General features: G+C 43.6%; 1 protein-coding gene across 1 annotated transcript in view; it reads left to right on the top strand.

Annotated features, from left to right (window-relative positions):
• The window catches only part of CUBN (cubilin), a 180,362-nt gene extending 163,673 nt beyond the window's left edge, over positions 1–16,689 (top strand). The window contains exons 61-68 of the mRNA XM_044424708.1: positions 4,018–4,223; positions 4,977–5,139; positions 6,914–7,122; positions 8,732–8,888; positions 9,004–9,182; positions 9,979–10,144; positions 12,665–12,900; positions 16,465–16,689. Of these exons, the coding sequence (XP_044280643.1) occupies positions 4,018–4,223; positions 4,977–5,139; positions 6,914–7,122; positions 8,732–8,888; positions 9,004–9,182; positions 9,979–10,144; positions 12,665–12,900; positions 16,465–16,572 (1,424 nt within the window). The 3' untranslated portion in view covers positions 16,573–16,689. The remainder of the gene's footprint in view (positions 1–4,017; positions 4,224–4,976; positions 5,140–6,913; positions 7,123–8,731; positions 8,889–9,003; positions 9,183–9,978; positions 10,145–12,664; positions 12,901–16,464) is intronic.
• Positions 16,690–17,061: the final 372 nt, after the last annotated feature.

Genomic DNA, 17,061 nt, shown 5'->3' on the forward strand with positions numbered 1-17,061 from the left:
CAATTCTGTAGCCATCCAATCCAGCTAAGGTTTGTTCCATTTAGCCCACTTTTAGGTAGTTGGTCCTTTGTCAAAGCTTTGTTGAAGTCAAGTTATATTATGTTCACAGCATTGCCACAGTCTACTAGAGAAGTTACTAGATGAAAATAATGATATCAGATTATTTGACAGGAGTTGTTTCTGAGAAATTCTTGTTGACTTCTAACAATCACTGGATTGCTTTCAAGGTGTTTGCAAACTATAATCTGCTCCAGGATTTTCCCAGGGGTGGATGTCAGACTGACTGATCTGCAGTTCCTAGGATCCTCCTAGGAACAGAATGCTCCTCCAGTCATCTGGCACATCACCCTTCCTCCATGATTTCTCAAAGAGTAAACAGCTCTGAGAGTTCTTCTGCCAGTTCTTTATTACTCTAGGAATTAAGCACTTCTTCCTTTTCTTTGCCTTCTGTTAAAATTTTGCCACCCTCATTGAGTAGCTGAACCACCATTTTTTCCTCTGTCTTTTACTATACATCTGTCTTTTTGCTGCTTTTGCCAATATATGATTGCTGATATAATACCAGATCCTTGGGGCTATTCTGATGGAGTGCATTTACAAAAGAATCTTTCATAAAGCTTAAACTCTACCCTTAAAAATGTACCAAGATATCAAAGCTGAGACAGCTGAAGTTAGCCAAGGGTGTACCCGTCCACATATGATCCTGGAACTATGTAAGTGGTGTGAGTTATCTTTCCCAAAATGCATTTACCTCTTTCTAATTTGAAAGTCAGTAATTTTGAAAGACATATTATCAAGATGTTCAAGATCTGAATATACATTCAGGGACAGTGGGATGGCTGCATTCGGTTCTATGCTCACTTTCCCCTGTTCCGAAGAATTGTGCCAGAGGTTCCTCACACATGCTGCTTTCTTTGCACAATTGAAATCCCTGCAGATCCTCCAAACATCGCATAGATCAAACCCTGCATAGCTGTATGCTCAGTCTCTATAAAGACGTTTAATGTACACATGGAGGCTGCAAGCACAGCCTGCCTTGTAATCTAGTTCCTCCTTCCACAGTCATTGCCCATTACAAAGTAGAGCTGACAGATGAACTTCGCAATATAATGCAGTCTTCCTCAAACTTGTGCCCTTCAGGTGTTTGGGACCTCTGTCCGACCTGACCATTGACCACACTCATGGGAGTTGATGGAAGCTGCAATACAAGCATTTGGGAAGGCTGGTATAGAACCTAGAGTATACTGGGTGCCTGAAATCTCCTTATGCTCCTTTTTTCACTGCCAATATTATAAATAGTGCTGTTTGGTCACCTGCTCTAGGAAAAACTACTCTCAGATAATCAGATGCTGTCCCAGTGCTGAGATAGAATGTCCTTGGTCTTACTATTTCATTGAAATATACTGAAATCCTTAAAAAACTATGTTTAGTTGTTTCATTTGGATCATAATCTGAAACATACATAAAGAGGCCAAATAAGAAAAAAATGTGGACGGGGACCCAAAGAAAACTGTAGCTGGTTTTATGCATCTAACACAGCTTTGAACTTGTGTTTGTGAAAATGCACCTCTCCTTCTGGCCATTCCCATCATTCCAGGTGGCAAAGAATTTTGAAACATATGAAGACTTTCAAAAGCAGTCATGATTTGTGCAAGAGTGTGAAATTTTAAGGAGGTCTCTTCTGCATAGTGGAGAAAATGGATAAGGAGACATTTTTCTCCCTTACCCATAATACCAGAATCTGGGGTCATCACATAAAGCTGACTGGTGGGATATTCAAGACAGATAAACAGAAGTTATTTCTTCACACAGTGCATAGTCAAACAATGGAATTCATTTTCCCAAGATATAGCGATGGCCATCAACTTGAATGACTTTGAAAGAGGATTGGACAAATTCATGGAGCAGGTTAAGAGTGGCCACCAGTTTGGATGACAAAATGCTCCCCATGAGTATCAAGGCTAGGGACGTGGATGGAAGGCTGCCTTCCTAGTTTGGTCCTACTTGTGGTGGTCCCATTGTCTGCTGGCTGGCCACTGTGTGAACTGCATGGGTGCTAGATGGACTCTTGATCTGATCCAGCATGGCTCTTCTTACGGTGCTAAAAGGTGGAATTTGCTGCTACATAGTGTGGTGGTGGTCTCACCACTGCTGGGTTCAGAAGCAGATTAGACTACTCACTGAGGGCACACCATTAGTGGCTACTAATTCTGAAGGCTATAGGTGACCCCCAGTATTGGAGGCAGTGTGCTTTGCTGCACGAGTTGATGGAGCAGGTAAACACAAGGGTTTTATTGCACCTTTTCCTTACCTGTGGTTTTCCTAGGTGATAACCAGATTTAAGCTCCTAAATACAAATGTGAGTTTTTCATTTTCTACATCTAGAGTGTCAAACCCAAAAGACTTTCCTAGAGTTAACAGGAATATTAGTCCGATGGGTCTAAAGATAAAGACCCAGCTACTTATGGTTTTTCCACAGGCATCTGGCTCACTTCTGTGCGAATGGAATGCTGGACTGGATGTCCCCTTTGTCTCATCCACATGGCCCGCCTTGTGTTTTTACGGTCCATCACTGCTACCATTCATAGCAGAGTCCACCTTTTGATTGCATACCAACCTTATTAGAGTGAAGTATTCTTTTGCATAAAGTAGAAAACACACTGACAAATGTGTTCCTATTTTAATCTGAGCACTAATACTTAAGGATGTGTAATTAGAATTCCTATTAACAAGATTTGATTAAGTTCTTGCATAGAAATGTAAATGCGCTATTTTCTAGATCTAGTCTGTAAAATCCCAGAAGAATTTTGTAAACAAGAGTATTAGCCCAGATCTGCCTAAAGGTAAAGGCACAGCTCCTCCTGCTGTTCAGATTGTGACTTGAGTTAATGTCTATTTTAAGTTATAACTTGTTTCTATTTTACCTTAATGAATTCCGTTATCTTCTAGAGTAAGATTGCTTTTTCCCTTTTAACTTTTCTGCTATTTCCCCATATTATAGATGGGGTTATACAAAATATGTAGGGTACATTTTAGGCTACAGGACAATTTGGACTACTGCTACAGAGAATACTGCTGTGGATTAGGTACCTGGTACTTTTTGAGATACCTATTAACCAGTTATTTTCCAGAGTCAACTTGATAGCATCTTCCATACCTCTTAGAACTGAAGCTTTATAGATAAAATACGAGCTGCAAAAAGTACTATCAGCTATTAGATTGTTTTAATTATGGAATATATATTTTAACAGAGCAGCATTCAGAAGGCCATAGGATTTTTTCAGAGGCCCAGTTCAGCTCTGGAAAAGAGCTCCTGGAGTTGGAACTCTTTGTTCAGAACCTGCTCCTGTTCCTTTCATGCAGCATGGACAAAACTGCACTGGCTGCATCTCTGAGGCTGTAAAAGGAATTTAGGGGGCATTCCAGGGAGTGAGGAGAGGAGGAGATTGGCACCACCAAGTAATGACTAGCACAGCAGGCGATCCTGGGGGCACCTCAGCCTCCTCCCCTCCTGCTCCAAAGCATTGTAGCTAAACATCTGACATGCCACAGGTTTGCACTGTATATTTATTACTTAAACTTTGCCCTGAGTGCCTCTTTTAGGCAGGGTATAAATCAGGGTATAAAGGCAGGGTATAAATCAAGTAAGTTACCAAAAAGTGATAACATTATGATACGTTTCAGATGGTTTTCTAATACTAACGTGCAACCATAGGAAAAAAGCAAAGCACCAGTTATCCTGGCATGCTTTTGGACATGGGATGTGACGTTGGCATTGTCGTGATCTTGTGACAGTGCTGCAGGCTGAGATGCTAGTAAGATTATGAAATCTTTCATTATTTGCTTCTTTTCCCAAAACTGCTAATATTAGCAGAGGGCTGTCTATCCACCATATTTACCACCCAACAACATATGAAAGAGAAATGTTAATATAAAACACCACTTGGAACACTATTATAATGTATCTTATATCATCTGTATCACATGTATTAGTGGCAGATCTTTGCTTTTAAACAGGTCCTCAGCAAGGTTGTGGTGGCTACCTGGTGAATCCAAGTGGAAGCTTTGGCTCTCCGGACTCCAACAAGGATGGCAAATATGACAAAGATCTAGACTGTGTGTGGACTATAGCTGCACCCATTAACAAGCTGATCAACCTCACTTTCAACAGTTTTGTGCTGGAAGCAATGTCTAGGCAAACCTGCCGATTTGATTATGTCAAGGTAAGACCATCTGTGTGCATTCGTCAAGAAATGCAACATGCATTTTTGGTGTGTTTTGACCTTAGATGGTAAAATACTTTTGTGCATGGTTCCCTTCTTATCCTAAAGGTAAAGGGAAAATAATGGCTTTATTTGATCTTAAAAGGACTGGTTTTGAAGGATCAAAAAGAAAAAGAAAAACTTGATCCAAGTTCAGATGTTTGCCTTGATGGAAAATGACTTCCTTTGTGATATGAAATGGTCTCACTTTGGATGTAGGTTTGCACACTCCATCCTTGTGCTGCTCCTTCCTTCCTTCTTGGCATGCTGCAATTAAAAACATCTTGAATTAATAAGCTATCATTTTCCATAATGCACAAACCATAATGTAATGATTACAAACAAGTTGATTAGAACAAACTAGGATCTCCAACCAACTTCAAATTATGGTTTGTTCCAAGCCTGGCAATCATGATTCCCTGGTTCAAATGCAATGGGAAACTATGATTAATTGACCCAAGAATTTATCAACTGTGGCACAGCAAAAAGAAAAGAGAACAAGGGTGATGCAAAGGCACAGTATGTGGGGATGTACAGTCACATTTGAACAGGACCAATTCTTTTAATTCTAAAGCCTGAATTTTGGCCAGCTTTGAACAACTGAAATAAACCCACCAGCTCTTCCCCTAGTATCTAATTGTATTACACTCGTAACCTTATGTACTGAGGTTATCAATCTCTCTCTCTCTTTCCCTCTCCCTCTCTGCCTTATAGCTTTATGATGGTATGAATGAAAATGCCCCTCTAGCTGGCACATTCTGTGGCTCCACTATTCCAGCTAATTTTATTTCTAGTGACAACTACCTGACCATTAAGTTTGTTACTGACATGACTGTAGAAAGAGATGGCTTCATTGCTACCTACACTATTGTGGACAGTAAGTATAATTGTCATTTTCTTACCAAAAGATTGTATGAAATAAGTTATTGATCCATTATCTTACACAACTGCAGGGGAGGATTCAAAACTAATCTTGTTTTGAGGTTGGTTGGTTTGTGAAATGTGTTTTTGGTTTTATTTTGTTTTGTTTTTTGAGTTTGTGTGTGTTTGTTTTTGCAGTTTTGGGACTAAGGGCTATCAGTTAAGAAGCCTGGGGGGAAATGAACATTTTTTCCTATATAAAGATTTACCTCCCTACCTAATTAGATTTCAGCTCCCCAGACAAGCTCCAGGTGGAGGAAAGAGATAGTGAATATAAACTGTGCCTGCAAGGAGCAGTGTGGAGGTCACAGGCACACTTTGGTGTGTTTACAGAGGAAAATCAGGTGCTTCTCGGCTTCTGCATGAGATGCATAATCCAGATCTCTTTCAATGAGGCTTCGGCCATGGCTGTGTGACAGAGCCTGTATGGATGGGGTGTGCTGTGCACTGGACAGGGGAGTGTGTTCCCTTGGGTTCTGCCGGACCTTTCAGTGGCTTTTGAAGATGGAACTAGGAGGCACTGTTATATGCTCCAGTTCTCTTTGCAGGAGATTTGTGTTCAACACTGGAGCCTCTGTTGTCCCTTGGGGTAGCATCCTATCTCCCATGCTGGGAGAGAGTGTCCGGAGTTTGGGGGTTCGAGGCCATCAGTATGTTTATTTACCAACTGTTCATCTCCTTTCCATCTAAATCCAAGGTTCTAAGTTCTAATTTCACAGATGAACTCAGTGAGAACAAATAAACTGAAGCTTAATTCAGACAAGACAAAGAGGCATTAATCAGTCACAGTTAAACCTGTGCTGGATGGGATTGCACTAACCCTGAAAATTCAATCACCCAGGTTGGCTGTACTCTTGGACCTGGTCCTGGACCTGGACATCCAAGCCCTTCTGGTGGCCAAGGCTACATGTGCATAGCTGAAGCTAGTGCATCTGCCTTACATGTCCATACAGATGTTGACTTACGCAGTCCTTACATATCCTGCTTGGACTCCTTAATGTATTCTCTGTAGGGCTATGTTTGAATACTGTTCAGAAGGGAATGTTGCAGCCAGAACCAGTTCCAAGAAGCATGTGAAGCTTCTTAGAGCAGCTTCATTGCCTTTTGGTCTGCTCCTAAGCAGAATGCAGAGTGCCGGTTGCCACCTTGAAAGTCCTGCCATGTCCTGTGACCACCAGAACCCTCGAAAGAATGGCGTCTTCTGTATGAGCTTTCCTGGTTCTTAAGAGCTTTTGGAGAGGTCCTTCTTTGAAAACTTCTGCCTTCAGAAGCTCATTTCTTGGTGACCTGAAAGAGAGGGCCTTTCACCCAATGTTCCCAGGCTCAGCTCTCTCCCTCTGCTGCCTTTACACCATCTGGCAAAGACTGCTTTATTTAAGAAGCCCTTTAGACTATAAACCTTACTCTGGCCCACCCCCTTTCTCCAGACCACCAATCATGTGGTGCTCCTGGCTTTCATGTAGTCTCCCCTCCCTTCCACATTTTAAATCCCCCCCCCCCCCCCGCAGTGTCGTTCTCAGCAGTTAGAGCTTTAAATTAAAATGTCCTCATCCTTTTGACATTTTGGCTCAGTCCACAACTGGAATGTGGCCCTGAGAGCTTCTCTGAAATGGAATTCAGCTGTTGAGCTGAATGAGTTTGAACACCCTTGCTTTAGATGCACAGCTTAAATTGAAGCCACCTATAAACCTACACACTGGATTAAGCTGTTGTGTTCTTCTTTCTAACAGGACTATGTGGAGGTATATATAATGCAACATCTACTGCCCAAATTGCAACGTCGCCCTACTTCCCCAGTGCCTATCCTCCATTTACATTCTGCAGATGGGTCATTGATGCTCCTCCTGAGCAACAGGTCAAAGTAGCCATACAGGATTTCCACCTCCATGCCAACCAGGACTGCTCTCAGAATTATCTTGAGTTCCAGGACTCACCACTGGTATGTCAGCCAGTCTTACTCCGAGGAGAAATAGGAATGCTTCTGTGCTATTGTGGTAGCAATTCCCACTCTTGGAGGCCCATGAAGTTCTCCTGCTGGAGATGTCCTCTGTGTCAAACCCTGTTTTCACCTTTTGATACTGAGAGCCAAACTAGATGTGGCATTAATGGCATTACCTTAATTGCAAAGCTTTTTATCCAAATAGCAGCAAAAAGGAAACCTGAGCACCTCAAAACAGAGGGGAAGCTTAATGTGTCCTTTCTTCCCATCCAGAGCTGCAATTTGCATTCCATTTATATTTCTCTGGAAGTGCAAATAGCAGCTTTGAAGAGGCCATTTCTGTCATTACCATGGGCAGGGAGAGAAAGGCTTGGTTCAGATGTAATGAGACACTAGTATGGGTGAGTTTCCTTTCAGGGTTTCTTCTTGTGGTGGCAGCTGTGATTTTGGATATTTGGGGTGCAGTAGGGGGCACACTACCATTTCTCATTATGTGCAAAATGGGTGAGGGGGGTTGCTGGAGTAGGTGACAAGCCACCTGCAACCCTAGCAGCCCATGAGTTTTGGGTGGCTTGTCAACCACCTGTGGCCCCACCTTTTCCAGGGGCGTGTGAAACAAGAAGGTGCAGGGACTTAGATTCTCAATCTGGTGTCTCTAGGCACTGCAACCCGTGGTGGCTTGAAGTGATTGTGTGAACGGGGTGACCAAGTTAAACTCTACTTCGCATAGTTGTATGACTCCTCAGGCATTCCTGAGACTTCTGTTTGCATAACAAGAAACAAGCACGTTAGTTGCATTCCTGCAATTAGTGTTGCATCTAGTGGTATGGCCTTAAATGACAGACCAGTGGCATCAGTGCATACCCGTGGGTATCCTGATTGGGAGCAGCTTCAGCCAGCATATGGGGCTCTAGTGCATGATGCAGCCACCATGGGCTGGGCCTGCTGAACACCCAGGAGGGTGATGATATCCCTGCCCCATGCAGCAGATAAGCATTTCAACAAGAATGCTATGCACTAAAGCTGAGCCACTTGCAGGATGCTGCTTGGCCTATCTGCATTGTTTCTTTCCGATCCGGCTAAGTCATGCTATGAAAGAAAGAAATGCAGAGATTAGGGATTTGGAGATGGTTGCAGGGGTCAGGAAGGCTTGCAGTGCTTTTGCAGGGTATTTTAGGTTGCAGGGCTGCAGCAGGGAATGCTTACATCTGGAATTGACAACTGGGTGCCCTCCAGATGTTTTAGGCCCCAAGCATGGCAAATGAGGAGGAACCATGGAAGCTGAAATCCAAATGATCTGGAAAGTGTTGGTTGCTTATTTGTTACACAGCCTCTTTTCACAATTTAGAAAATAAAATGCTAAAATCACATTTAAAAAACTCTCTATCTCTGAAGGATATTACAGGAGGGAAAGAAGAAATATCACTGGGCACAAGAGATGTCACACAGGCAGTAGACACGGAGTGCCATTCTGCAATAGCTGTGCACACCGGCATGGGACCACCCCCCACCCAAAAACACCCCTTGTTGTAGCACTATGTCACAATCTGAAAGAAAAGTTTCACAGTGCCTCCTTGCTTAACCCCAACTTGCACTTATTATATTTCAGAGCAATCAAGAACATGCCGATCGCATCCACAGATTTTGTGGCTCCGAAAACTTCAGCATCCCTGAGTTTTATTCTTATAGGCAAACCAGCACAGTGATTTTTAGATCAGACACCTATACACTTAACAGTGGGCTCCGCTTCTCTTACCAAGCTTCAGGTAAAGCTTTAAGTCTGTTTCTTACAGGCATTAAACTTTACTTAGGGACAGTAAAGGGATGTAATGGTGAAGTATTATAATGTGTAGAAATTATTTTTATGTCTCTTCTTCCTAGGTTGCAACAGAGAGTACAATCAATCCTTTGGGTATCTGAAAAGCCCGGCCTGGCCTAATCCTTATCCTCGTAATTTGGATTGTACCACTATTCTACGATCCCCACCAAATCACACAATCTCTCTGTTTTTCCATTCTTTTAACCTAGAGGACTTTGGATGTCAGCATGACTTTTTAGAGGTATGACCAGAAAATTACAGCCATATCCTCCCCTACTCAGCCAAACCAGCCCTGCTTTGCCTCTGCTCCACGGCTGCAACGGGGGGGGGGGGGGGGCGGGGGGTGACCACTCTTCCTTCCTTCCTTCCTCTCCCAGCAGCAGCACTCTCACTAGCAATGTTGGGGGGAATGACAAGCGATGGGGGCAGCAGAGGCTATGCCACTCTGCGGAGGGCACAGACATAGGTCCAAAGGGATCCCAAAGAGGTGTCAAATGAGCATCAAACGGGTGCTGCCTTTAGTGGCATCTGCAAGAAAAGAGCTCGATGCTCCATCCAGGAGGAAGTCCCAGTGCAGTGTGGCTCTTTGCTCCTGGCTGCCCCCACGACCTCCAATTTAAGTAGTTATTACCATAGTTGCTAATCCCCTGAATGGTACCCCATCTACTCTGGCTCTGTAATGGAAGCTAGGCCAGGATATGTCATATGGTACTCGCCAATATCTGCAAAAGTTTCTAGAACAGGCATGTTCACTGGTCTCTGCATTAAAGGGATGCTGCTGGAGGTGGGAGTTGTTTCCTGTGACCAGCCTGTCTCTGCTAAGAGCAGTGTCATGATATCCTATGGATCAGCAAAGCCACTGCATGAATCAGCCCTTGCAACAGGAAGAAACAATCAGCTTATGTAGTGAGTCACCTTCAGACAAGTTATCAGGATAAGTCAAGTGATCAGCATCAGTTGCAAAGCTGATTGTTCCTTGATTCATCCTTGACAACCTCACTGTTGCTAACAGATGCTTTTTATACATTCTTTTAAAGGTCAGAAATGGTAGTGATGCCAACTCTCCACTGCTTGGCAAATATTGTGGAAGCACCCTACCCAATCCTGTATTTCCTAAAAACCATGTCTTATATCTGCATTTCAAAAGTGATGTCCTAATTTCTTATGAAGGATATGAAATTACCTGGACGTCATCACTAAATGGTACCAACTGTGGTTTTAATTCTTATCAATTAATCAATCTTGTTTTATATCCTCCCCCCTGATCTTACAAGGTGGGCAGCTCTCAAACTATTTTTAAATAGCAAATCAGTAACCAATCATAATCAAACACTTAATTTAAAAAATTGATTTTTAATTTGGAAATCCACATGTATTACTTGTCAATGTACAATAGCTTCTGGGTACACCTTTGAGCACCAAATAGGAACACCTTGATTAATTCTGGAAGGTAAGGACTGAACTCATTTAATAGACTTTGCTACTTAAGGAGTTCCAAGAGAAGGGCAGGACCTTCCCAAAAGCGCTGCCCCTTGTTCCTTTGCATGCAACCTCCATCCAGGAACAGAAGGTTCTCTTCTGACAGGAGTGGACAAGCTGTATTCTCTAGCCCTTCACCCAGCTTGAGGAGTCCTTTGCAAACCATCAGTTCAGACTTCCAGCAGCCCACTGGGTGGAGAGGAAGTAAGAGGGAGAGAGGAAAGAAGGCCAGGGGTCAGAAAGTGACAAAGAGAGCATGAGAGAAAGAAGGGATGACAGGAAAGCAGTGCCCTGCCCACGTTAGGTTTTGAACCCATCCACCACTGGCATGTGACACCCCCCCCCCACCAGCTCAACAGATTACATCAACAGGGAGTGTGACTCCCAACAGGGGAAAAATAATAGTTCCTTGCCTCTGTCTTGAGTAATAGGGCCAAAGTGGATTTGATTTTTAAAACTAGTGCTTCATAATTGAGCTAGCTCCGAAACAATTTGGGAACCAATGCAGCTCTTTCAGTATCTGTGTTGTGTGTGTCTTCTCATTTTTATTATGAAATTAAATATTAGCAATATTATGAAGTTTGGCGATCATGGAAGGTTGCTCCCAGTGCAGTGTGCTCAACAATTCATTTTGCTGGTTCCATGTGCTGCAGTGGTCCAATATCCTTCTTCAGAACCATCCCCAATTGCAGGCTAACCTTAGCTGATATTCCTGGCCACAAGTGCTGCCTGAGGTTTCATAAACAATGCTGGATCCAATGGTATAACCCATTGTTCAAGGACAGAGTGACCCAGAATGGAGACCTGTGACCCTGAGCTTAATCAGGACTTTCTCTATCTTACCTAGGTTAAGATACACTTGGTGCCTCTGGACATCAGAATTTTTATTGGATCTCTTGGCTGTTTGCCAAGCAGAACCAGAGGTCCAGCCCCCTGGACTTCTTCCAGCAATTTCATAAGGAAGTTAAAAAGCTAGAAGCATTATAGTCCAAAAGAGTCTTTGGGAGTTGAGACTAAAATAAAACAAAGGGTGTGTGTGTATTGAGTGGCTTAATCTCTGCAGAAATGAAAAGCTGGTAAGAATTGCTTTGTACACGGCATTCTGACAAAACACACCTGTCTTGACTGAAATTCTAAACCACAGTCTCTACAAGGGGGCACTTGACTGGACTGTAGCGCTTCTGACATCCTTCCTGAAGTAGAGCTCGGTTAACATGCCTGAGAATTAACCACTTCTTCTTTAGCTTGATCTATCTGCAAGCATCCCTAACAGCTTCTAGGGATCAGATGCTAGTCTTCTCTTCAGTCTCTTGACGTCCAAAAGTCTAACACTCCAGTCTGAATTCATCTGAGCATGTACAAAGTGCCTTTCACTTATAGCCCTGTTGATGCTTCACTAGCTCAGGTACAATAGTTCTGAGCAGATCGGAAACAGGCTTGAGGTGCTGAGTTTTGCCTTGCTACATTCTGTGTGGAGCCCAGATAATATTCATGAAGAGGCTACACCATAAACAGGTTAAGCTTGGCATGCATCCCTTATGTGTTTTTTTGGCATGCAGAATATTAATTCCAGTACACACCATTTTTTTCATACCACCATAAACCTTTTCGCCACCCTGTACCTCCTTCACAATCAGCATTGATACAAATCACTCTTTTTTGTGCCTGGAGGAGCCAAGAGAACGGTGGCTCCCCCTTTCCCCCAGCAGTTCTGTTGCTCTTATGCATGAGGAAGGAGGGATTAGCCTTCTGCCCCAGTGATCCTGGAATGGAAGGTCCAAATGAGGCTGTTGCCTGAAGCAGCAAATGCTGAGAGGTGGCCATACCACACTAGAAGAGAGAAGCGTGTGCCATGGGGCCTTCCCTGCATCCCATAAGCTAGCCAGTTGCCTCCAGGAATTCTGTCCCATCACTGGTGTTAAAGAAAGATCTTGATGCTTGAAGCAAGGCTTTTGTACATGAAACAGAAAGGGATACCATCTTGTTCTTCAGCTCAATGACTTGGGTCAGTCTTGGAGACCCACAAATTGTACACCTTTGATAAATATTCAGGCCAGTGCATTTAAGTAAATCCATCTCTCTCTTCTTCCCCACAATGCTTGCTCAAGTTTAAACATCAATGAAGTTTGTTTAGAAATGCTTTGTGCCATTACATAGCATAAACCCTAATTGTTCCTCCCTATACTTCACATAATGCTTGGAACAACTGAAAATTTGGCACTAACAGGCATTTTCTGTTCCTAGGATGTGGTGGCACCTTATATGGTGAGACTGGTTCATTAGCCAGCCCAGAGTACCCAGCTTCCTATCCGAATCAGACAGATTGTGAGTGGACAATTGAAGCCCCCAAAGGAAAGGTTGTTACAGTTAATTTTGATTTCATCAGCATTGATGATCCAGGCGACTGTACCAGCAACTACCTGAAACTCTATAATGGACCAGACAGTAGCTATGCACCAATTGGACCATACTGTGGACTGGTAGGTTTCCATTTTCTTACTATTCCTTGTTTCTCAGTGCATAATACTATAGTGCAAATATGGATGGAACAGAAGCAAGAGTGAGATTATGGGAGTCAGTAGGAACTCATGAATTTTCAAGTTCCTGGAACAACAGTTTTTAAATAATCTATCCTGCTCCTGTGTCAGCAAGTTACCAATCCATGCTAAGGTATTTTCAGAAAGTAACCAAAGGAAGAAAACTGTCCAATCCCGAGATCAGTATGTAGCGCTTATCTTGCCAAGTGTCCAGGTGGGTACCAAGAGTGGTCAAGGAACCCATCTCATCCAGGAGATCAATGCAAGGCATGGGAACTGAAATATCATTGTCTCCAACAGAGAGCAGGCTCTGCTGGGCTAATTTAGAACTGGCTGATTAATTAGTTCAGCATGTTGATCACAAAAGAACGCCCCCTCCCCCGCCCCCCCGCCAGTGTCTTCTAAGGCTCTTGCTTCATCCCTGGACTTTCCATGGGATGGATTGCCTCCAGTTCTGCCTTCTGTCCTTTGACGTCCAGGAATGAACCAGGAGGAGCCGGGCAGCTCTTCCAGCGGAAGGCTGTTAGTGCAGTGTCGATGTTACCGCCTGGTTCTGACTGAGGCCTCCTGTGCCAGATTTCCCCTCTTCCTCCTCTTCGGATGAATGCTCCAAGCAGGCCATGCTACCCTTCTCTCATTGCTGCACCACATTTCATGTGATATAAAGAAAGAGTGTCTGTAAATATATAAGGCCACAGCCTTGCCACTGGAAGATGTCTTTGTCAACCATTCTCCATAGGCTTCCATCTGAGAAGTCACAGGCATGATTTGAAGACAACGTTGAATCCCAGCATATCTCATTCAAAAATAGGCAGCATAATCCTCTGCAAAGTATGGACCTTTTTTGCTTTTTCTTTAACACATGACTTATGGAGGAATGTACTGAAACAGGGAAATCTGGCTTATTTGAGCTGGATGGATTTCCTAGCCCCTTCCAATCTGATGACTGGAAGTGAGCCAAGACTTTCCCCCCTCATCTTTAACTACTAATTAAATCTGTTTAGATTGGCACCCGAAAGCCAGGCGGCTGAACATGCTTGTGCATAATTGATCAATTTGCATGAAATTGCAATTTGTGCAAGTTTCATGGGCAGTTAAAAATGTAGTCCATCCTACAGATAGCAGTCCGCACACTGCTTCAACTTGCACCACAGTAAGTTGGCACCAACCCCGGTGTTACAGTTTGGGCAAAATGTCAGGAGAAGGTAAGGAAAACCTGGGTACCAGTGCATGTACAGAGACCTGGAAATAGCATTGACTGGGCAAACAAAGTGAACCATCAAGAAGAACACCTGGCTGCTGCTTTTCTGTACATGGTCAGCATATTATTTGGCTTATACTTGGGTTTGGGGTTAGGGTTAAGCTTCAGGTTAGGGTAAGGAAATTATGACCCTTGCGGCACTGGGCAAGGAAAGTGAATGGTCAACATGAACACCCTCAGTGCAGATTTTGTGCATGTTGTCTGAACATACAGGGGATATACCTGGGTATCAGGGTTTGTGTTAAGATTGAGGTTGGGTTAAGATATCAAGACAGACATGTTTGCACACAAAAGAATTCCTGCCCACTTCCGATGGGATGACTGGAAGGGGGCAGTCAGGGTGTGTGTTTGCATTTTGCCAAATTCCATTTTTTTTAAGGCAGAGCAGGATTTGCACTCATTTTTAAAGCTAAAAATGGACTTTGCAGAAATAAGGATCCCCAAATCATGTGATTTTAGAAGGATGCCTACATAATTAGTTTATAAAATCATAATTTGCACAAATCAGCATATACTACACAAATCACAGTGGAGTCACATGCTTTGTGGGTGCATATTTGTGCAAAATTTCCTTACTCCCTTCTTGGAATCCTTATACATACTTAGGCAGCTTTACAGCCATTCCAATGGAAAGACTATGGTGACATCTAGTGGGAATTGCTAAAATGTTCTTTTTCAAAAGTGCTCCCTTTTGTTTCCCAAATGTGTCTCTTATGACTGGGTTCTAACTCTCAACATTTTTCTAGTGGATAATATTATGATTGGCCTCCACACATCAGATGATTCATCAGTGGCTCAGTTACAAATGTCTTGAGAAAATCTAGCTGCAGCAGCACTCTCTTTGATAGGGTGCCTTTTACGTCTGTTCAGAAACGATGGATGTGACAAAACTCAGGACCTGGACTGCTAGCTGGTAGAGATAATAGGGAACACATCTGTCCAGTTCTGAATGAATGTCACTGGTTGCAAGCTTGTTTCTGGGCAGAAACAATTCAAAGCACTGATTTTAAGCCTGAGAGCCCTGAACAGCTTGGGAGACACCCATTGTAAAGATTAGCACCTCTTAAAAAGACGTTCATCAGGGGCCCTCCTCAAATATCTCCATCTTCAGTTCATAAAGTGCCAAAATCAGAATGCTGCCATAGTCCACAATGCTTAACTTTCTGTTGACACATCCACCCAAAATGGGTCACTTTTAAGTCCCACTGGCTTCAGCAACAGGGGATTATTAAACTGCCCCTGGCTAACAAGCGCTGCTGCTGCTGCTGCTCCTGGGCTTTCCAATTGTTACATTTAACCCAATGGTCAAATGATTTGCCCAATGGACCTTGCTGCTGGGGAGCCCATTGTGCCTGTCTAGTTCTCAGGAGTAATAGTGATCCGGGCGGAGAGAAACATTTCAGATCGGCCATGGTGGGGGCACAACAGAGTGCCACATACAGGTGGGGAAAAGTGATACATGCGTTGCATCTGGCCTGTACAGAGGGTGTTGTGGTATTCAAACCCATCTCAATGACTGATGAGCACGGGGCTATTCTGAATGAAGAGCACTGCAGCCCAGCCCAGCTATCTGCTTGCAGGGAGGGAAAGCCATTTGCAACTTAGTAGTGTAGGAAGTTCATACCCAGAACTGATCCTTGGTTCACCTTGTCCAGCACTGTCTGCACAGAATAGCAGTGGCTCTGATACCAGCACCTTTCCCAGCCATGTCTGGAGCTACTTGGGATTGAGCCTCAGCTATCAGCATGCTAAGTATGCACTCCACCCCTGAGCTGTGGCCCTTTCCTAAAGGAGTGGGATATGTGACTGGGAGTAACAGAGGGAAGAAGGAATACCCAAGTCCACCCTTCTATATCTTGGACTATAGCCCCCATTGTTCTGACCAGTGGTCATGCTAGTGGGGGCTAATGGGAATTGGGAGTCCAATGCCACCTGGGGGACTGCCATTTCTCCTACGTCCGTCAAAGGTGCGAGAGGCTTCTGCTCTGCTTCTGCTCAGCAAGAGGCACGCAGTTCACCAGCTAGACTGGGGACATGGTGACTTAGGGCACAATCCTATACATGCTTAGGCAGAAAAAAGCCTGCAGTCCTCACCATGTCCCAACCAGCCCAGCTCGGGTATGCTGGCGACTGCAGGGTTTTTATCTGTGTATGCATGCATAGGGATGCATCCTTAACTATGCAACATTCTCACAGAAAACAATTGCTGTATGTAAGCATTTACTATCTTATTTTTTTCTTTTCAGGACACAAACATTGCTCCGTTTACAGCTACGTCACATCAAGTGTTCATAAAATTTCATTCCGAGTATGTAACACGGCCATCAGTATTTAGACTAACCTGGAACACCTAAAAACATTTCCTGTCAGGGGCCAGGCAGAGGGGAATTACCTAGCACTTTTGTTACTGAACATTCTTCAAAAAATGTGACTGTTCCTGGTGACAATAAAATTACTTTGGCAGCAATGTAGTTGCCCTGTAGTAAGAATTATTTCAAAGAAATGCAACTCATTTTTGTTTATAGGAATCTGTGAGTGCGCACATGTGCGTGCATAACTTCGAAACTGCATGAGTGCCTCTGAGCAAGCTGTTCTCCAAAAATACTCTGCCACAGGGACAGAGTCTTGAACTTCTTATAAATACTTAAAAGAATTGCAAACCTACACCTGTTTTACCTGAAACAACCTTGATGTTTTCCCAAGTTTAATGCATTTTCCTCCCATTTGAAAAGGCTGGACTACTTCTCCTTGTTCCATTCTGGGTGGGGGGTGCACTGAAAAGGCCCTTCTTGTTGGACCAGCCAAGCCTCCTTTGGAAGTGGTGATGGGAGGTAGACCCCAGA

This window comes from Varanus komodoensis, unplaced genomic scaffold (assembly GCF_004798865.1).
Source record: "Varanus komodoensis strain SLA01 unplaced genomic scaffold, ASM479886v1 scaffold15, whole genome shotgun sequence".
NCBI classification, from domain to species: domain Eukaryota; kingdom Metazoa; phylum Chordata; class Lepidosauria; order Squamata; family Varanidae; genus Varanus; species Varanus komodoensis.